This window comes from Ziziphus jujuba, chromosome 8 (genome assembly GCF_031755915.1).
Source record: "Ziziphus jujuba cultivar Dongzao chromosome 8, ASM3175591v1".
NCBI classification, from domain to species: Eukaryota; Viridiplantae; Streptophyta; class Magnoliopsida; order Rosales; family Rhamnaceae; genus Ziziphus; species Ziziphus jujuba.
In genome coordinates this window covers 10,088,792-10,111,480 of record NC_083386.1, presented here as the reverse complement: position 1 = coordinate 10,111,480, position 22,689 = coordinate 10,088,792, and the positions used below count along the sequence as shown (strand labels likewise).

At 33.3% G+C, this 22,689-nt stretch overlaps 1 protein-coding gene and 1 pseudogene across 1 annotated transcript; one reads left to right on the top strand and one right to left on the bottom strand.

The window, feature by feature from the left end:
* Window positions 1-452: 452 nt before the first annotated feature.
* LOC125421668 (pullulanase 1, chloroplastic-like) lies at window positions 453-13,533 on the top strand (annotated as a pseudogene).
* A 1,368-nt stretch (window positions 13,534-14,901) lies between these two features.
* Window positions 14,902-17,909, bottom strand: LOC132804924 (putative disease resistance protein At1g50180). The gene has a single exon (XM_060819326.1). It carries the CDS (start codon window positions 17,833-17,835, stop codon window positions 14,917-14,919), a length of 2,919 nt encoding a protein of 972 aa, XP_060675309.1. The 5' UTR covers window positions 17,836-17,909; the 3' UTR covers window positions 14,902-14,916.
* Window positions 17,910-22,689: the final 4,780 nt, after the last annotated feature.

Here is a 22,689-nt window from a genome sequence, read left to right as displayed (position 1 = left end):
ATTAACCTTATTTGTGCGTGCGTGCTTGAGGTGGGATCTTCAAGTATGTGCCAACAAAGTTGAAATGTATGTTTTTTTTCCTTTCTTTTTCAAAGTAATTTATTCTGATTAAAGTCTTTGCCCTATGTTATATAACAGTCAACCTCATCTTTTTTATTATTTTTATATCTTCAAAATAAAACAAAAACCATATCTTTTTATCTATAATTTTTCAAATTTTTAAATGAATTTATTTTTCTTAAACTTGTCAAGGCGAGATTAAATAAAATTTAAAAATTTAAACTGAGCTATAATTTCAATTTTGGAATTAAAATATTGCCTATAACATTGAGAGTAAAATTAAAATTGAAAATCTCAAATTCGAAAAAAAATAATAATAAAAATTAGATAGTCCTTATTTATTTATTTATTTTGAAGAATGGCTCATTAAAATTGAAAGCAAAACAGATTTTTCATTATTACAAGAATTTATTTATTTATTATAATTTAGCTAAACCATTGGAAAGAAACTAGCAAGGAAAAAGTGTCAAGAGAGTGCGAGAGTTGAGGGATTCTCAGTTGCCAAACACCCCAATGTGGTGGGCAATGTCTCTTGTCGGTTCCTCTGCACTCCACATTTCATCGTCAAATCCTTCTGCAACCTCCAACCTCCAACGGTCACTTTGCTCCTCCACCACGACCCACTCTCTTATATACTTCTTCTTCTTCTTCTTCAAAACGACGACGTTTTATCTCCAAAGTGAAACCCCTTCACTCTCTTGCTTTCGTAACGCATCCCATTCGCTGTTGCTCTCCCTCCTCCATGTCCTCCCACGCATCCCTTTCAATATCTCAGGTTCTCCCATTCTTTTCTCCCATATCCTGTCTCAAAATTAATTTCTGAATTGATTAGCGTCTTATATGTATCAGTTCCAGGACGGCTAGTTGTATTCAAGAGCGTACTGGGTCTCCGAATCCATTATTGCATGGAATATGGATGTTGGAAATGATTGCTGCTATTTATTTGCTAGTAAAGGCGCTGCTTTGTCATTTTTAGATGATGATATTGAAGGTTTGAACTTTGCCGAGACTTTTTGTTCTAAACATGGTAGTTGAGCTCATTTAATTAAGTGTGGAATAACTGCTAACAGGTTAGGATGTGAAAGTTAAGCTTGAAGAAGATAATTACGGGCTTCCAGCAAAAGTGACACATCGTTTATTTGTAGGGATAATTTCTAATTTATTGGAGTTATGTCAGTTATGGTTATTATTTACTTGGGTTCTGTTGTACATGATTGACCTATTGATGGGTTTTGAATTAAATTTTTGTCAAGTTTACTCATTGGTTCAAAGTTAATGTTCCTAGGTGATAGAAAAGTTTCCTCATATTAGGGATTACCGAGCTTTCAGATTGCCTCCTGGTTTAGATTTCAAACCTCTGCTCAAGTGCCATTTAGCAGTTGCAATTTTCTGTCGTAAGCATATTTGCAGCTGTTTCTTTATTATTCGTTTTTGAATAATGCTCTGTTGGAAGATATAAGGTTAATGCTCTGTTGAAATATATAAGGTCGTCTTTTATCACAAGTATGGTTCCTTTTTTCTCATGACAACCTTATAATTTTGAATTCCAGATGTCCTGGATGAACTTTTTGTGTCTTGTCTTTAGCAGGCAATGATTTATTCCTCTTTGTGTTACAGCTGATGGAAAATGCTGTAAAGTTACTGGTCCGCAGTTGCTTGGTATGTTGGATGAATTGTTCTCGTACAGTGGCCCCCTTGGTGCACTTTACTCAAACAAAGCTGCTCACTTTTCCTTTGGGCGCCTACTGCTCAAGTATATCATATCCACTAATAACATTTATTATTTATATATTGTAACTTGATCTTTCTTTTCCTACTTTAACAGTTTATATATCGTTGATATTCCTGTGCATTTGTTTGTCAACTTATTTCTGCATTGAACAGGAAGTATGGGCTTGCATTTATAAAGATGGGTCGGCAGATAATCCCCAAGAAAATGTCTGGCTTGAGGAGTATAATGGCGTTTGGAGTATTAAAGGACCAAAAGGTTGGGAAAGCTGCTATTATGTGTATGAAGTTTCTGTTTACCATCTTAGCACCCAGAAAATTGAAAAATGCTATGCAAATGATCCATATGCTAGAGGGTATGCTGGTTGTATCCTGTATCCCCACAGTTATCCAAACATAGCTAAGGTGTTTCTATAGTCAAAAATTATTTATGCTTCTGATACTTTAAAGCCTGAAGGCTGGGATAAATTGGCAGATAAGAAACCTGCTTTACTTTCTTTCTCAGACATAAGTATATATGAGTTGCAAATAATGGATTTCAGGTAATAACTCAGGCCTTACTCTGCTTGTAGATTTAATAATGACTTATCTTCAATTTATCAAAATAAATTGAAGAGTTGAGGTTAAAACATCGTAGGGAATTTGACGTAGTTGTTAAAGAGCTCTAGAGCCTTGGACTAGAAAGAGTTCCAGCACACATGTTCTTAGTTATCACTACCAAACCAGCTTAATTACATTTTATTTAAATTTGTTTTATTTTTATTTCTGTTCTTTCTTTTCTTTCTGATTTTATTTATGTTCTACTGCTGCGTTAAGACTCTGGTGTAAAGGATTGATGTTAGTATCCAACGAGATACAAAATGTCTCTTTTATACAAAATTGTCTTGAAATTAATTTCAGCCTATATTCTGAGAAGGGAAAGCAAGTTTCGAGTATTACTATGATTTTCTTGATTTGATTATTTGTTTTGGCTATATGTTGAGTTCTATGTGTTTTTGTTTTCTCTTGTATGCTACATTGCCTCTGCAGTGCCGGTCACCACACTGTGGTGGTTATCTGGCCTTCACTTTGCAGGTAATTTTTGTTCTTCTTGATCTGAGTGATTAATTTGTTTGCTATAGAATATGAACTTATTTCCTTCTTCCTATCTTATGAGTCTTCTTTGCATAATTCTAGATGAATATGGTATTGATAAATACCTTGTCTTTGTTTTTTTCTTCATTGGTTAGCTTCTTCTGCATTTTAGTCTGTGTTCTAAATCTTGGTATACAGTACCATGTCAATTTCCTAACTTAGCATCTGGGATAATTTGTAACATGGTATCAAAGCTTAATTATCTGATTGGTATCTTGTCAGATCGGACAATAAATATGAATCATGAACAAATTAATGCATAATCAAGAAAAGCTTCTTTGATGTTTATGCTTAAGTTTATTATCCATCTTATGAATTATGACTTTATTATCTTGGGGATTTTTATTAGGTTGCACGTATTTATTTATTTATTACTTATTCTAGTTGGTTTAGCTTCCATATTGGTTTGGAACTGACAATAATATAAGTGATCCTAATAATTGCATCAAGGAAGACAACTTGATTCGTTTATGACATTAAACAGGTTTTCTGCCTCTAGTTTTCTTTCCATTTCTCCCTCTCTTGTGTCTTTCTTTTCTCATTCTCATTTTCTTCTCTTTCTATTTCCTGCTCCGGAATCGCATGCACTAATAAACATGAGTTCTTCCCCTTGCGTATTGACTCAGATGTTGGCCTTGCATGTGCACTTTTAAACAGAACCAGAAAAATAGATTTCTAAGATTCAAGCACATGATAACTTTTGACAATCCTGCTCCAATATGAATTCATGCTAACAATCACTCTAAAAGTGTAAGCTGATAGAAAACAAGGGTAACAATGCATATCAAGCTTTGGAAGTTAAGACACATCTCAACAAGGTAGATATAGTGGATGCATGTTTGGTAGAGCCAAACCATTCCAATTTGGTTCTTCATGGCTGAATGGTTGTAATTCATGCATGTTTGTTTTGAGTAATATTTGCAAGAACACATGAGTTCTTGACTTGAATGCTTTGATTTGATTAATGTCTCAAATGAATAATATACATGCTATGAGTTAGATTGATAGAATTGCATAATTAAAATTGAACAAGTAATGCTTAATTGTGTTGAACGAGATTGATAAAAATGCAAGAAGCCTATAACCTTTCATGTGTGAGGTTTAAAAGTGGCTTACATGATTAATCACGCACAGGCATAACTCTGAGGCTGAAGCATTTATTTAAACCACTTGTAAAGCAAAGTTGGATAAAGTATTGTGTACTTAGACCTGTATAATCAAAACCTAGGGAATTCTAATCCTACCAAGAGCCTAACTTATAAAAACCAACATAAGAAGGTTAGCACCGTTAGATATATTGAGGCTAAGGACTGGTGCAAATATTGGGTTAAAATTTTAGCAGGTCCTCTTCACCATGTGCAGGAAATTTTGAAATTATTTTATACTTATACACACAAATGCCATAGATTTTGCAAATTTGTTTCCATTCTACTTACTTGAAACATGAATTAAAGGACTAATAATAACTTAGTGCACCGGGCTTCATTTGTGATCGTTTTCATGATTCAGTTGCATGGGGTGTTATAGAATAAATATGCTGAAAAAATCCTTTGGAAGTATATATCTAAACAGTAAGCATGCAGTGCTTGAAGGATTCAGCTGGTGTATGCCATCCAGAGAAATTAGCAAATGCTAGTATAACGCACGTCCATCTGCTGCCAATCTTCCAAATTGGTGGTGTAGATGATAAGAAAAAGAACTGGAAGTGTGTAGGTTAGAACATTTTGTTTCTCATGTTTGGTTTTTAGTTCTCTCTCCTGATTCCCCCAGTGGCAGAAAAAAGAAAATAAAATAAAATGCTCTGTAGCTTTGAAAAGAGATTTCACCTATTGATATAATTACAAAAATTATTAAGTTGGAAGCTAAATTTGAGGGATGATCAGAAGCTAATTACGATTAATATGGACACACTAATTTATCATATACATAAAATCAGGATGAAATGCATGCAGCTGATTTATGGAGAACACTATGCATTATTTCATATACCATTAGTCATATCTTCTTCAAAGAAAAATGCGAATTTTAAGAGCTGCTCTTTTAACTGCATATGCTTATAAATAATTTCGCTCTTAAGGAGAAAAAAGAAGAAGAAAGGAACTTATTGAAGCTATTCTTGAGGAATAACTAAATGGATGTATTTTATAACAGTGTAAATGTCATGGAATCAGTGTATCAAATAAAACTGGACATTTCACAATATATAAATTTTTTGTGTATATCATCTTAAATCTGGTATTACATGCCATAGAGTCAGCTTGTTAGATGGTGACTTAAAAGTAAAGAAGAGATATCACATATTCTTTTATGTGACTAACAAAGTCTAAAATCAGAAATCCGATCTTTATTGTGCAATTCATCTTCATCCCTGTCATAATTGATATTTCGGAATTAGGTTTTGAATATCCATCTCTGTCCTTGGATTGTGGATATAGCTTAAAAAGTATTTCTAGCTATATTCTATATTTCCCTATAAAATTAGCATTTATTATGTATGCAAATCTAAATTTTGTTAGAACTTGGGCCTAAAATTTCAAATTAAATTTAGAGGATACTATGGAATTTTTGCTAACAATATTTTATAAGATATATATAGGTAGAGACACACACACACACCCACACAAATTTGTTGATGCAAAGTGAAATTTTTTTCAATCTATTTACTTCTGTTTTTGATAGGTACCTCATGTTATCTACAAACCAGAGCATCAAGAGGAACTAACCAAAAGAAGTTTATTATTATTATTATTATTTTGGTTACTTGGGTGTGAAATGAAACCACTACAATTATTAGTTGAAATACAAAAATTCGGGGATACACAGTTGTATAATATAATTTTGTAATTTCTCTTTAATTTTTGTTAAATCATTTTAATTTCTTTGATGACCAGTAACTATGGTACTCATTATTGCTAGCTCTTCTCATGAAAGCATGTATATCATGTTGTGCCAACATTTTTATTTAAGTTCTCCTGTCAGGGTAGTATCAACATCATCAGCAGTGTTCGATATTATGTTAAATAACTATAATACTGGTTGTTTTTCATCTTTTCAAAAAACTAAATTATACATGATTGAAAACTGTGGTTTAATTTGTACTATCGTGGTAGTATTGATATTATGAGCAAGGTTCAAATAGTATATTAAATAACTATAATATTGGGTTGTTCTTCATTTTACATACTTGGTAGAAAATGAAGATAAGAGAACTACGTTAACATCTCACCTAACTTGTTGGTTAGGTGGTAAGTTTTTCAAATATTGAAATTAGTACTTTTACGAGGAAAAAGAAAAAAGAGTGCGGTGCATCATCTGGACTAACTTGTATTTATTGGTACTTTTCCAAAGATGTTGAGCTTTTTATTGACATTTTGGATCATCATGCTTAATGGAAATGAGGTTTTCTCCTAAATATATTTATGGGATAAACCTTGGTCTATTCCAAGGTGCATGTCTCATGTCTCAAGAGTCAAGACTCATCTTGTGCACAGGGCATTCTTCTCATGCTCTAAGCATAAATCATTTTGATAGAGGTGATCAATTGTCACTTTTTGTCAATAGCATCTAGAGTATATGTAAAGCTCATCTATATTGTTTTTCTTCTTTGTATTTTCATCTCTTAATGTATTCCAATGCCTACAAATTTAACTTTCATAAACATGTAATATGTGTTTGGTAGTAGTCACTAGCCTAGAAGTTTTTCTCCATTTTGTCGTTTTAAAATTGTCTTACTTAAGTCAAGTTTGCTTTTTCTGAATTAATGAAAAAAATTAATTTGTTTCATCAATAAGAGCATAAAAATTCAATATCAATCTTAAACTCTGTTGACCAAAATAAATAAATAAATAAAATAAAAAATAAATAAATCTGAAAATCTTTTATCTTTTCCTGAACTTTGTTTTGCTGTTATTTATAGCAGAGGTTCAATTTCAATACTCTAGTACCTTTTTATTGAAAAACCAAAAGTGCCTACATTGCTCATATGTAAGATGTGGAAATTGTAGGAATTTGCAGATAGCAAGATGCTTAAACAGTTTCCTCCAGATTCAGCTCAACAATAAGCTCTAATTACAGCTATCCAAAATGATGATGGGGACAGCTGGGGTATGCTAAACCTTTCTGCCGTTGGTAGCTATTTCAGTTTAATCTGTCTCTTATGATCTTTTTATCACTCTTATGAAGGTTCAATCCTGTTCTCCTGGGTGTCCCTAAAGGATGCTACGGCGGTATCCCAAATGGTTCCTGCTGTATAATTAGAAAGATGGTCCAGGTTTGATATTCTGTCTTATCAATTTTCCTAAAAGGCTTAAACTAATTGGAATGAAGCCCAATTAGGCATATGAAGTTAACAATAGTAGTAGTAGTAGTAGTAGTAGACATTTGAACACTCGATTTGAGTCCCAGCCGGTACTTTTAAATTACAACTTTTCCCAAAAGCTTTAAGCTTCTGGGAGGTGGGTCATTTATATATTTATATTCTCTTAAAACTCCCCTTCAATGAGCGAGACAAAAAATGGCTCTTACATGTGCAGAACAATTAATTATTAGAAATGGGGTTAGGAGGACTGATCAAAAGACTAGACAGGTAGACTTTTCTTTGGTCATCAGACAAGGAGATTATGGTACCATTATTTACAAAAGCTTAATCTTTTAGTAAGTGAATCAAACTGTTGACAATTTGATAGCCTTTATTGCAAAGACAGTGCTAAAGAACTTGCGTCTAATCTTACGTTTCTTTCTTATTATTTGTTTAGCTTAGAATGTTAAACATAAAGAAAAATTAGTTTTGGTATGTCTTTTGAGTGGTGCTTCAGATTTTTTTCTTTTAAAGCGCTGCTTTCAATGTTTTACTGTCCTTTAAGAGATATTTTTCCATTTACCCATGTACCCATCTCCTGTTTTCATGTTTAAGGGCCCCTTGTCTATCCCCTGGTCCTCCATCTTAGTTGCCTGCTTATAAGTTTATTTAATATAAGGAGATATGTATTGGTTCAGGCACTTCATCATATTGGCCTCCTTGTTGTATTGGATTTTGTCTATAGCCATTTGCATGGAAGTGCGCCCTTTGATGAAAATTCTGTTCTCAACAAGGTTATGATCTGTTATATTATTAATTTTGTGTGTCTGCCTATTGTTAACTCATAATTTGTTATTCCTGAAAAGTTTGCCCACTCTTCTCTTGTCCTAGGCAGATTGTTCCAGGCTACTACTTGAGAACAGGCACTGATGGTTTTATTGAGAATGGCACATGTGTGAATAACACTGCCACTGAGCATTTTATGGTCGAGCAATTAATTATTGATGATCTTTTGCACCGGACAGTTGACTATAAGGTAATTGTTTAGACTGTAAGATGGTGAAAACAGCTACGGCATACTTTAGCAAAAGCTTCTCTCTGCTTCCCCCTCCCTCTACTCAAGTTAGGGTTTCCAGAAACCATTTTCAATCAGTTTTATGACTTTTTTGTCAGGTTGATGGGTTCTGTTTTGATCTTATGGGTCACATAATGAAAAGAACAATGGTAAGAAACTCTGACCAAGTTAGCATGGTGTGATCATAAATACAAAACAGCTAAGCAGCTGATAATAATATGTCTATAGATGAGAGCAAAAGATGTGCTCCGTAGCCTAACAACAGAGTGGGATGGAGTTGATGGTTCAAATGTCTACATTTAAGTTGATGAATTATGCGATTTTCATTTTTATCCAGTAACAGTTTGGGTCTTTAGTTTTCTTCATTTAAGTTGATGAATTATGCGATTTTCATTTTTATCCAGTAACAGTTTGGGTCTTTAGTTTTCTTTCTCTACATATAATTTTTAAATACATATAATTTTTGGAAGATATGGTGAAGGATGGGATTTTGGTGAAGTTGCAAAGAATGGACGCGGGGTGAATGCATCACAGTTCAGTCTTCCTGGGACTGGAATTGGGAGGTACTTCATTATTTCCATGACCATGTTAGAAGGCAAGTCTACGCCAATGAAATATAAAATGCATATATTTTATCACATTCAAGGTGTTAGTTGAAAGAACATTACTAATATCTGTTTGGAGTTTGTAATGAAAATGTTAGGCTATCTTTACCCTATTAAATAACTAGAAATAATGATGTACCTTGTAATTTGATTCTTTTAATTGTATAAAATCAGGATAAAATCAAGTAAATACAGCTCTTCGAATGGAATGTTTAATCCTCTATCTAGGGAGGGGGGGAGGAGAAGAAGAGAGTATCAAAGAGCAAGTATAATTTTAGAAAACATTTACTATGTTGACCAATTGAAATTAAATGTAAATCCCTAAACTCTTTTGAAGTTGAAGCCCGTAAGATGTAAAGGACCGGAGATGATCCCAAAATTGTCTGCATCTTGTTATAAATGTATCATCAGTGCCCACAATCACGTCGTGGTTATCTTTAAATAAAATCATCTTATCTTTTAAGTTAAATATGCTTCTGTTAAATGTTCTTGCAGAATCTGTTAAATGTTATTTTCCTATGATTAAATCTGTTAATATGTAGCTAACTGCCAACATCTTTTTCCTCTTAACAATTAATATGTAAACATATTATATTTTTTATGATGAAGCTGTAATGAAGCTTATTACTATGGTGCTATTGAGGGAAATATTTTCTTTTCCTTTTTTACAATATCTTTGATCAAACTTAATGTTAGCTGATTGCCGACACCATTATGGGCTAATGAATAATGCATCCATAAATTAAAATTGAAGTTGTAATGAGGTTCGTTACTAGAATTGAGCATCATTAGCATAAAATTTTGCTTTCTATGTGCATTTTCTTTTCCTTTTTGCTTTCTCTTCATGTCTTATATTCTTTTCCATTAGCATTTAAAGTAAATGTAATTTGGAGCTATAGTATAGTGAGTGTAATTACATAGCAGATGAATGTCTTTTAATCTCATTGATTAGTAAGAAGAGAATCCTTATCTCAAGTGCATGATTGGGCAAACTTTGATAAAATATGCTTCTCATAAAACAGAAGAAACCTTAAGCAACTATGCACATAGTGAAGTATTTTGCAGCATCGGAGTAGGAAAATTACCTGGCATTACAAGTTAACCCTTTAAACTCGGCAGTTCAATTATCTTAGTTAATTTAAGACCATAAAAAAAGGTAATACAACTAACTAGACTTAAATTATTGAATGGACACTGTAGAATATTTTGTTTCATCCAACTCCATACAAATGTGATTCGAGACCTCAGGTTACTTCAATATGCATTCTTTGGGACAGCATAATGTCAAACTCTTATTCCATGTAGTATAAATTAGTAATATGTATTCAAATTATTCGCTTACCCCTGTCCGGATAACATAATTTTCTGAGTCCAGTAACAATCAATTTGTTAGCATTATCTATAATTATCTTAAATTAGTATGGAAATAATTCATTTTTTGATATGTGTGCATGCGTGTTTGGGTTTGTGTATAACTGTGCATAAGTGCTTGTGTCTATGCGTATGTATATAGGCTGACACAGAGTTAACCAGTATCTAAACAATTTCTCGCTCCAGGGAATACTGTTTTTCTATTCTGGTGATGAGATGCTACGCTCAAAATCACTTGATTGTGATTTGTATAACTCTGGTGATTGGTTCAACAGGTAGACTAATATTTTTACTCTCGTTGTACGGCCTTAAATGTTTAAGTTGGCTATAGGCTTATCGGTGTTCACTTGACTAAAATGGGTATTTCAATCCTATTTTATCTATTTCTTTTTTGTTTTCTAATTGAGGAATTACGACAACCTGTACATAATCCATCTACCGAGAATTTAATGCTATGTCTGAATTTACAAGGCTTGATCTTACTTACCATTCCAACAATTGGGGATTTGGACTTCCTCCAGGAGAGTGGAATGAGAAGAACTGGCCGCTGTAACTGCTCTCCTTTATTTTCATAGTCATTATTTGAAGCTCGTTGGAATCTTTATTTTGATTTTTCTCTTATAGGAAATTGCTAGTCTGATGTATATCATGTTGATTGATTATCTTGTGCTTTACTTCGTTAGAATTCAACCTAAATTTGCTGATCCATCATTCAAACATCAGAAAAGTCACATCCTTGCTGCTGTGGAAAATTTCTCAAATTTGTTGCCTATTAGGTACTCTTCACCTCTTTTCCTCTTGAAGACGGCGAATGCCATCCAGGCGAGGAACATAATTTAATTTTCAAGATCTTCAATACCAATGTTTCTCGAATTGATAACAGTGTTTACATAATTATTTTACCATTTTCAAATTGAGTTCAACAAGGAAAGGGGTATCATCATAAGTGATAAGGAAAAACTTCATTGTTACAGTTGACAAGCTTGTTTATATTTATTCTGAACGTGGTATACTCATGGTCAATAATATTTTGGACTACCCAAGGGAGAGAGCTTGATGCCAAGTGTTAATATACAGGGAAAGCTTATTTTTCAGTCATTAAATTGTTAATTTGGATATATTGTTTTTAGCTGTTATTCCTGCAAATAAGAGTGCAGGGGTTAGGAATGCGTTCCAAATCTAGTAATAGCTATTCTAGTATACAGGTTGAGGAATTATGTCATGTTAAATCAGAATTAGATGTTCTGATTACCGGTAGAAAAGGAGTGGGGGGAAACCTTTAATTTCTTGTCATTAAAATGCTGACGTGGTGTGTCCAAGCATGTTGAGATTCTGAAACATAACGCTTTTTCATGTTTTGGTGTTGAAATGCCCTACATTACATATTTTTATAAATCACCCTAGCTTGTTTGTTAGAATTATCGTGGGCATTTGTAATTTTACCATAAGATTTGCTAATTCATTGGCATTGCTAAATCACGATCTAACTTAAAAGCATAAACTAGTAGAAATTAAGGGTTAAATTACCACAAAAATAATTTTCTGTTAGTGCTGAAAGCCTTGGTTCTCCCACTCTGTGCTTTCTTATTTATGTGTCTTTCTCGTTTTGTTTTTTAACGTTTTTTCTTTTTCTTCTCTTTCAAGAAACTTTTCTGGACAACTCTACCATTTTTTTTATATTTTATTATTGTCTTTGATTCTCTTTTTTCCTCCTTTTATGTTTATTTAAATTTACTGCTATGCTTAAAATATGGTCTAATTTATTCCTAGTTGAATTCAACATCAGAATGGTAATTGAGAAATCATTTTAAAAATAGAAGAGATTAGGGCTTACCTCCAAAGGCAGGGACACGATATATCTTTTGTTGTTAGAAACGGGTACATTTTCTCAATGCTGGTTCTTTGTTGGTCCCTGGAGTTATAGCAATGAGCATTGAAGATGGCCATGATGGTGTGCCGGGGTTATCCCAACTGGATCCAATGTGAGTAAAACTAAATTCTACGCTTTTGTTTGATGCTGATACAGTACAAACAGTAGTATTGTTAACCCTGTCCGTCACAGATGTTCATACTTTGTTGTGATCATCAATTCATGTCCAAGTGAGATTTCTTTTTCGAGTCCTGCATTGAGGGCTAGAACTCTCCAACTGCATCCTATACAGGCAAATCACTTTTTTGGTTTCTTGAGTATTTGGGAGTCTGCTTTTGGGGTGGAGTGTGACTTGGAATTCAATTGTAGTATGAACTTTTAGTTTGCACAATTGTGGTTTTAAATTCTTCTTGTCAAAACATAGGCTTGTTTTATGAACATATTATGCATCCAATATACATAAACACACAAATAGAGACATTTATCTATTTTGTTTTTGGAAACACAGACATATATATATATATATGCTTGTAGTCATAGGTTTTTATAGTATTCCAAAAATATTACTTTCCTAGTCTTTCGTGTAATATAAATCTAGAACATAAATAAAAAGCACCATGCAACCATAAAATAAATTATGAATGTCATTGTGAAATCAATATAAATCTTATATAAAAGTTTCTAACAATCAAAGTTCCTAGATAAAATGCTGATTTGAAAAACTTTCCTAAGACATCTAATCTTTAAACGCTGCTAAAATATTTTTGTCTGCCTAAATTATTCTGTTTCACACAGCTGAGTACCAATAGCTTTTATGATGTGAGATTTGGTGCAGTTGATGTCAACTGATCACGTAGTCAAGAGTTCTACAAGTGAAACTTCCATGGGATGTTTCAATGTACCTGCAAGGACAACATCTATGTTTGTGGAGCTTTTCGGAAAATTTGAGTGGGTTGCTGCCTACCATGGTTGGCTGTAAATATGATATTTAATGAATGAAGGCCATTGTCGCTTGTTGCATAGTAGGTTCCTATCGAGAGATACTATGGTTGACACCTCAATATGAATGTAAAGCTATAAATCAATGATTTTGTTGGTACAAATGAGGAATAATTTCACCAAAATGTGGTTGCATTTGTTGTCTTGACGGAACAGAAACATTGTCATGTTCGTACAAACGTGTAATTGTTACTTATAACCCATACAAGAATCTTTCATGTGCATTATTTTTCCGTTGCTGATAAGAAGTAAAAATATGATGTAATTGGATTGAAGAGGAAGCAGGTTATGGTCCAATTAACAGAGTTGGATTGGTTGTTTGTTTTTGTTTTTCCTTTTGTAACCAACAATGAATTTTCAGCTAAGAAATCGAAGAAAAGAGGATAATTCTTAAGATATTTCCATGAATTTTCAACATTGATTCAATTTGACGCTAGGCATTTTGAACCATTTTAATTTTATTTTTGCCGATGTTTGAGGGAATTGACTTGATATGATCAAATTAATTGTTTTTTTAAAACATTTATGTCAGTTATATTCTGTGAAGGTTGCCAAAATGTTTGGCTTTTTTTTTTTTTTTTTTTTTTTTTGGGGTAGAATGCCAAAATATTTGGTTGATTTCCATAAACAACATGATGTTTAATTTCAATATAATTTTTTAAATTCCAGAGCGGGAGGTTTTACTTTTCAGTTCAAAAGTTGATAACGAGTTCTTTCTAGCTAGAGAAATATATATATATATATATATATACTGAACTTTAATTTAATATTACAACTTTTCAGATTTATTTTTTTGAGCCTTTTTTTTTAATTTTTTTTTTCTCTCAAGTAAAAAAGTAGAAAAAACAATTCAATAGAAAAGGTCAAATTGAATTCAACGAACAAAGAAAAATAGACGATAACTGTATAGAAAAGAAAAAAAGTTGATAAAAAAAATAATATTTTAATTCCAATGCCATAATGGTTTAATATATGTACGATATAATATAATAATAAAATAAAAAAACTAAGAAAACGTGCTATCTTTGTCCATGAAAACGAGCAGAGATTGAATTCGAATAAGTAAGTTTGTGCAAATGATAGATAAAAAATTTGACCCAAAAAAAAAAAAAAAAGAAAAGAAAAGACCAGAAAAAGAATAGAAGAGATCCAAATGAACTAATAAACAAAATAAAATAAAAAAGTTCTGGTAATGATTTTATGAGAATGACCTTAGTGTTTTATATATATATTTACAAAAAGCTGAAAATATCAACCAACGAAAAGGTTAATTTCAAGAATCTTTTTTTTATTTTTATTTTTTTAAATTTTCAGAACGGAAAGTTTTTAATTTTCATATCAAAAGTTGAGGACTTATACTTTATAGCTATAATTTATTATTATTATTATTATTATTATTATTTTATCATTTCAACAATATCTAAACTAAAAGGGAGGGCTTAATTTAGCTCTAAAATTGGATAAGTCTATGATTAAAATCTCCTCTTCTGATTTAATATATGCACAATACAATATTATATACTAATAATAATAACAAAAAAAAAAAAACCATTTCAAAAATAATAATAATAAAAACAAAAAAAAAAAACAAAGAAAACTGGCTACCGTGTCAAAACTCAAAAGAAACCAGCAGAAGCTGTATTCATATAAATGAGTTTGTGCATCACGAGACCGATAAAATTTAAAATAAAAAAATAAAAAATAAAAAAAGAAAAGAGAAAAAAGGATACATAAAAATTAGTTTATAATATCAGTGAAAAGAGATGAAATTAATCATTCAGACTATCAGCGAATAAGAGATAGAGGGTATGTGTCGGACTTTGTAGTAATCCTGCCCTTCAATTTCGTTTTTCACTTGAAGCTTCTCGCAGAAGGAATTCCTCATCCTAACAATTTCCAATTCTTTGAGGGAAGTCACAAATTCCAAACCTTCTGGAATCATCTCTAATTTGGGAAGCCAATCAATTTTTAATTTCTTGAGACTCGGCATCGCACCTTTCTCTACTATCCACTCTCTTACATTGTTCAATTCAGTGAGATGAAGAGTGTCTAAGTTTGGAAATCCATGGGCAGAGCAAACCATTTCAGAACCAACATATGCATCCCAACCAAGCATAAGAAACCTTAAATTTGGTAGCTTATTCTCCAACACTGGCATTGGGTCCTGCTCCATTGCAGACCACTTTAGAGTCAATTTGGTAAGGCTTTGTGGAAGATGTATTAATCCTTGTTGTTGTTGGAATTTCATCTTCCCTTCCAAACCTAATTTAGAGAGACTATGACATGAGGAAAGCGATTCCAGACTTGGAAATCCAGCTTCGCTGCTGTCTATCCATATTCGCAAGGATGTTAGACGGCCTGATTGAACGATTTGGGACCCCAACACCCTTCTCACATCATCTTCAACATGACTATCCTTACTATCAAAGAGTATCGATATGTCTCGAAGATTAGTCAACTTGTGTAGTGCATCATATGATCTAATCAACACAGAAGCTGGTATATTCTTTAGCGTCTCAATGTCTTTTAGTTTATCTATTCGAAAATCATTCTGATTATACCTCATGGAATCAGGAAGTAACAGATGTCGCAAACGTATCAATTTTGATATCATGCCTACTGATCCTCTGAGAAACGCATAACCCTTAATATGTAGAGTGTGCAAATTGCGCAGATTACCAATGGAGGATGATAGCCAGAAGAATCCCCCTGAAATCTCAACGCATAAATATCTCAAGTGAATTAAATCACCCATTCCTCTAAGAACTATAAATTCACAACGTCCAACACTAACACCAACTTCCAACATTCTCAACATTCTGAACTTGCTTGATTTTAATGCTGATGAAGGAAGAAATATCCCATCCAAACACAAAAGAGAACGAAGATTGGGATGTACCTGTTCCACCCAATTAGACTCCACCAAAGAAGAAGAACATGGATTAACAAGCTTTCTGAAAAAGGTGTTGCATGCCCAATGTGTTTTGCGATATTGAAGATCAACACCAGGATGGATGACAAGTCTTCGAGAACGACTACCTCCCGAGGGCTTAAATGAAGCTGCAGAACCATCGGTCTTTTCCATAATCTGAGCAAAGCTTTCCTCTCTGGACTTGTTTATACACAAGTCTCGCATAAGATCATGCATGCGACATGTTTTCACACCTCTTCCTGTATGGTCCCTTTTCTCCACCTGAACCATGCACCTATGGATCAGCTCTTCCATGTATCCTTCAGCTACATCTTCCCATGTTTGTTCCATCTCTCCTCTTGATCCCGTACTCATGGGAATAAATCCTTCTCCTATCCATAATCGGATCAATTTTCTTTTGTGTATTTCATAATCCTCAGGAAAGTTGCCCAGATACAGAAAACAGGGCTTCAAGTAGTAAGGTAGATCGTGGTAGCTCAAGGCTAGTATCTGATTCACCCCTTCATATTGTTGTCTTGGTTGCATTTTGTTCAAGTTTGAATTCACGTCTCTCATCACCTTCTTCCATTCTTCCAACGTAGCTTTTGTACTCAACAAGCCTCCAAGCACAACAACAGCAAGAGGAAGTCCTGCACATTTTTTAGCCATCTCCTTTCCTAAGTTCTCATACTCTGGTGGACAACCATGGGCATCCACAATATCTCTTGGAAATGCTTTCCGTTTAAGAAGCTCCCAACTCTCTTCCAATGTCAACAAAGGTGGTTCAACTTGGCAGCTCCGTGGATCAGCAGCTGAGGCTACCTCCCTATTGCGTGTGGTAAACAGAATTTTGCTTCCCTTCTTTCCTTTCGGAAAAGCACGCTCTAAAAAATACCAAGCCTCAATCTTCCAAATATCATCAAGAACCACAAGAAATCGCTTCTCTTTCAGCTTATCATTGAGCGAATCTATTAGCTCGTGCTCTGGCAAAGCATTCAAAAACTCCCTCTCTTTTTTCTTTTGTTCTAAAATATCTCTGGCAGAATTAATTCTTTCAAATTTCATGTTTTCATTTGGAGAACCAATTTGGAGGAAGATGTCAATCAAAACATCCCTTAGCACATATTGTTGAGATATAAAAACCCAAGCAGAGCAATCAAACTTTTGTTTAACACATTTAAATACTTTCTTGGCAAGAGTGGTCTTACCTAAACCACCCATACCCACTACAGAGACAATGCACAGCCGGTCTTCCTCCTTAGTCAACTCTTCTGTTAAGGCGCTGGTGCTACTCTTCAAGCTTACAACATCATTATCGCCATCATCAACATTTGGAGATGATCTTCTCAAAAGCCGCTGCAGACCTACATTGGAACTCGTCCCCTCTCTAACAGCAGATACGAATCCATAAATTGGCATGGCTGTATTTATTATGTTTTGTATTCTAGCGCGGACGGAGTTGATCTGGGGTCGAATTCTTTTATTATGAAAAGCTTTGATGCAAGAGGAGTCAACTTTGAGGATGTAGGTATCGATAACATCGTCAGCTTCAGAAGCCACATCTTTGACTTGGCGTACCAACTCTTGGAGGTGTTGGTCATGTTCTTGCTTGGAGTCTGCTGCTTTTATAAGGCCCTGAAGGGACTTCAAGTCGTTTTGCAAGACCTCCACATCCTCTCTCACACTGCTTAAGGAAGCGGCTTCATAGATGAGAAGGTCAGTGATTCTTTGGACTGTTTGGGATACAGCGGACTCTGCAAATTTCGATAACAAAAATTCTGCCATCTTCTTCTTCTTCTTGCAGCGAAGATATTGTTAGCAGAAGTGTGTTTGCGGTAAATTGGAAGGGGACTTTGTTTTGTAAGAAGCTAAAAAGAGACCTGATGAGACACGTAGAAGATGTGGTCCACCGAGAAGCCAAATTAAAGTGGAAGATGAAAGCCAAATTACAGCTTGCTTTGCTAGCTGCATGGGACTTTCATGTTTCTTTGTTTATTCCAAAATGTGAAATAAATTTTACTTTCACCCTGCCCGAAAAATAATAATAATTGATAATGAATAATTTAATTACTCGTCAATTATAAACTACTTGTGTAATGTGAACTTGCCAGAGCATTCCCACGAGCAAGCACGTGCTACCAATTTGTAATAATGTTGTTTAATGTCCTGTTTTTTATTTTTTGTCATTTTTTTCGTTGTTTTAGAAAACATTATTTTTTATCATCTTTTCATCAAATTGTGTTCTAAATTTTTTGGAAAATATTTGTATATTTTATGCAATATTTTTTATTTTCATTCACTTTCAGTCATAAATTAATTTCTCGGCTCTACTGACGGACTTTACAATTTAAATAATGCATGTGCGATCCTCTTGATCTTCACCTTTTTTTTTTAATTATTATTAATGATAATCTACAATAATTGTGTATGTTTATAGTTATATAATCGTTAGAGATTAGGGAGCCTCAAAAAAAAAAAAAAAAAAAAAAACCTCTAATGTCGGTTTTGAGGAGAAGAGAAGGGTGAGAATTAATGGGTGTAAAATGACCTCACATGCCCTTAAATTACAGTCATGTACTATTTTTGTTATTATTATTTTTTTTTTTTGGATAAAAATGCAAAAGGAATTATAGGTGCAAGATTTTTGTTAATTGAAGGCGTAAAATGACTCAAAAAAATTGCTATAATTTCTCATAAAATTCAACGTAGAAAAGTGTTAATATCCAAAAAATAGGAGAAGAATCGAATTTGTCTCATTGTGGGCTCTTATGGCCCAATAAAAATTTAAGTCTTGCCCATATTATAGGCCAGTAAAGCCCATAAAAAACATAATGATTAATGGGGACAAGAGACTAAGCAACCTCAAATACTTCAAATTAATAAAACTAATATCACTTTTTAGACTCCCAACATCTAAACAAGAAAAAAAAAAAAAAAGATGTATTCCAATGCCAATGCCAAGAATTTTATTTTTGGAAAAAGAATAAAAAGTATTGGGTGAAAGAACAAAATGTATCGGAGTTAAAAATAAAAAAAAATAAAAAAATAAAAAAAGGGTGTACGAAAAGTAGTTTTAAATGTTGACCTTGGTCTTCACATTCTTTTTTCCAATGTGAGTATTGGCATTTTTTTCTTCTTGGTTAGATACATTTTACCTTATTAAACTATTGCACTTTTTGTACTTTACCATATAAATTTTAAAAAATGTCACATTATTACTTGAATTTTTTTTTTTTGTCACTTTAGTTTGGTTATGCCATTTTGATATATGAATTTTTTGAAATTAATTATACACAATTAATGTAACTTTATTGTAAAACAATTTTATTATGTTTTATTTCATTTTTAACCGATGTTTAAAAAAAAAAAAAAAAAATGATGAACTGGCCAAGTTTTTAACATATGGCCAAAGTTCTCACCGTATATCACTTTTTCAAATTTTTTTATTATATTTTTAACTTATCTATTTATATTTATTTGATAAATTAATTCATAATTAATTATCAAGGGCATAAATGGTAATTCAAAATTTCATGTAGAATAAAAGTAACAGATTTTAAGCAAAGCATAACAGCAGCGCGTGTGTTTGATTTTTTTTAAAATCACAATAATGAATTTGTAGTTAGATGTAAGAAGGTGTCGATGAAATATATATATATATATATATATATATAAATATAAATGTGTAAACTCGTACAGTATTGTTGTTTTCATCAAGTCATATCCAAATGAGGTTTAATTTTCGAGTCCTGCATTGAGGACCACAACTCTTCAACTGCCATCTATATGTAAATCTTTTTTTTTTTTTTTTTGTTTTTGGTGGCGGGGGCGGGTGGGGGGGATGGGGTGTGGTTTGCTTTGGGGATGGAGTGACTTGTAATTATCAATTGGGTGAAAAACAATTAAAAACAAAAATTAAAACCAGCCACATTAACAAAGAACACCTAAAATTCTTAATTTCATTTTTTTCCTTCAATATGGTTAACACTAAATGAATGTTTTATTATAAATCCAAAAATATTATTAACTTAAAATACTGAAAACAAAATAAAAATAAAATAAAATTCTCTACCATGAAAGCTTAAATATGCAATGTCCCAATCGAAACAGAACTAAAACTAACCTTGAAAAATTGAAAACAAAATAAAAAATTGAGACTCACTTGAAAAAAATATATAAATAAATAAAAATTTGCAGAACTGAATTAGAATTAGAGGTAAAGTAGAGGACGCAAAAGTATAAACCTTAATAAAAATAACAATATGTCTATAAACCTAAACAAAAAATGGCTACATTCAAAAGTCAAAAATGAGTTTGGGCTGCAAGTAGATTCCAAGGTATCAATTTACTACTAAAACTAAATAAATAAAATAAAATAAAGAAGAGAAAAATGTAGATAAAATCAATTTAAACTTACAAAACAGATAGAGAGTATGTGTCGCACTTTGTAGTAATTCTCATCTTCATTTCTAGTTTTGACTCGAATCTTCTCGCAGAATGACTTGCTCATGCTTTCAATATTCAATTTTTTTTTTTTTTTAGAATAGCGACAAATTCTAATCCTTTTGGAATCATCTCTAAACAGAAAATTTTATTAATTCGTAATATTGTGAGACTCGCATAGCACCTTTCTCTACCATCCACTTCCTTAATAACTCCAAGTGAGTGAGTTGAAGGGTCTCTAGCTTTGGAAATTCATTGGCAGAGCAAGCCATTGTAGCTAGAACCTACATAAGCATCTTCAGCAATCTCAAGAAACCTTAAATTTGGCAGCTTCGCCAACCCTGGCATCGGATCATGCACAATGTGACTCTTCTATAGCATCAATTTGGCAAGGGGTGGTGGAAGAAATTGTAGACTAGAATGCATTCCTTCTAATATATATCTTCCCATTCAAATGTAGTTTAGAGAGACTATTACACAGGAAAGGGATTTCAAATTGGAAATCCATCATTACCGAACATATACATTTGCAAGGATCTTTGGCGGCCTGATTCGACAACTGGTGACCTCAACACCTTCTAACGTCATTGTTAACGCTATCACCTTAACAATATATCCTTACCTTTTGAACATTAATCAATTTGATCAGTGCATCATATCTAATCAACACACAAGTCCTGCAGGAGACCATGCACCTATCGATCAGCTCTTCCAAGTAGCTGTTTTTCCCGTCTCTCCTCTCGTCGGTTTTGATATAAAGCCTTCTCCTATCCATAAGCTTACCAATTTTCATATGGGTATTTCATAATCCTCTAGGAAGTTGCCCAAATACAGAAAACATGGTGCAGTGATGTAGATCATTGTAGCTCAAGGCTAATGTCTAGTTTACTCCTTCGTATTGTTGTCGTGATTGCATTTTGTTCAAATGGGAATTCACATCTCTCGGCACCTGCTTCCATTGATCCAACGAATTTTTTGTACTCAATAATCCTCAAAGTACAACCAACGGCAAGAGGTAGTCGTCTACATTTTTTAGCCATCTCATTTCCCAATTTTGTTAAATTCTTGTGGATAACCATGATAATCACCCACAATATCTCTTGGAAATGCTTTCAGCTGTGGAAGCTCACAACTCTCTTCCAATGTCAAAAAGGAAACTTCAATTGGGAAGCACAAGGGATGAGCAGATGTTGTTACTTGGCTCTTTCGTGTGGTTCCTTTCCTTCCTCTTGGGAAAGCACTCTTTATAGAATCCCAAGCCTAAATCCTACAACTATCATCAATAACTGCAAATTATCGCTTCTCTTTTATCTCATGCTTACGCAAATCAATAAGCTCATGCTCTTTCAAAGCAATCAATGTTTCTCTTTCATTTTTCATTTGTTCCGAAACGTCTTTTTTTTTTTTTTTTTTTTTTTTTTTAATCTTTCCACAAAATTTGGGTTAGTATTTCAATCAAAACATCCGTTAATACGTACTATTAAGAAATAAAAATCCAAGCAGAGCAATCAAACTTTTGTTTTAACAGCATTAAACACTTTCTTGGCAAGAGTGGTCTTACCTAAACGCCCCCTGCCCCACCACTGAAACAGTGCAAAGTCGACCTTCCTCCTTAGTCAACGAAGCTGTTAAAGCCCTGGTGCTACCCTCCAAGATTATAACATCGTCATTTTATCATAGTATGGAGATGACCTTCTCAAACTCTGCTGAAGCTTAGCTGTTGAACTCGTCTCCTCTCCTGCAACATATTTGATTATTCCAAAACTCTGCATACTTCTAAAGATGCCATCCTAGTTCGGATAAAGTTTATCTGAATTCGAATTCTTTTATTATGGAAAGCTTTCATGTAAGAGGAGGCAACTTTGAGGATGAAGATCTCGATAGCATCCTCAAGCTATGTCTTTGATATGTAGTACCAAGTCACGGACGCCTTGATAATGTTCTTGCTCAGTATCTGCATCTTTTAAGAAGCCCACAAGAGACCTCAAATCTTCTTGCAACAGAACCACATTGTCCCTCACACTCCTCAAGGAATAGGCTTCATGGATAAGAAGCTCAGAGACCCTTCGAACTGTCTTAGATACAATTGACTCTGCCAACTTCGTTAGAACAAATTCCGCCATTATTGTCAAAGCTTTTGCAGTGTAATTAATTATTGGAGACTATGTAGTATGTATGCATCAGTCGCTTTGAGTA

What these genes read in the sequence shown, in the direction of transcription:
- LOC132804924 (XM_060819326.1), bottom strand. Translation starts at nt 17,835, where the DNA reads ATGGCAGAATTTTTGTTATCGAAATTTGCAGAGTCCGCTGTATCCCAA.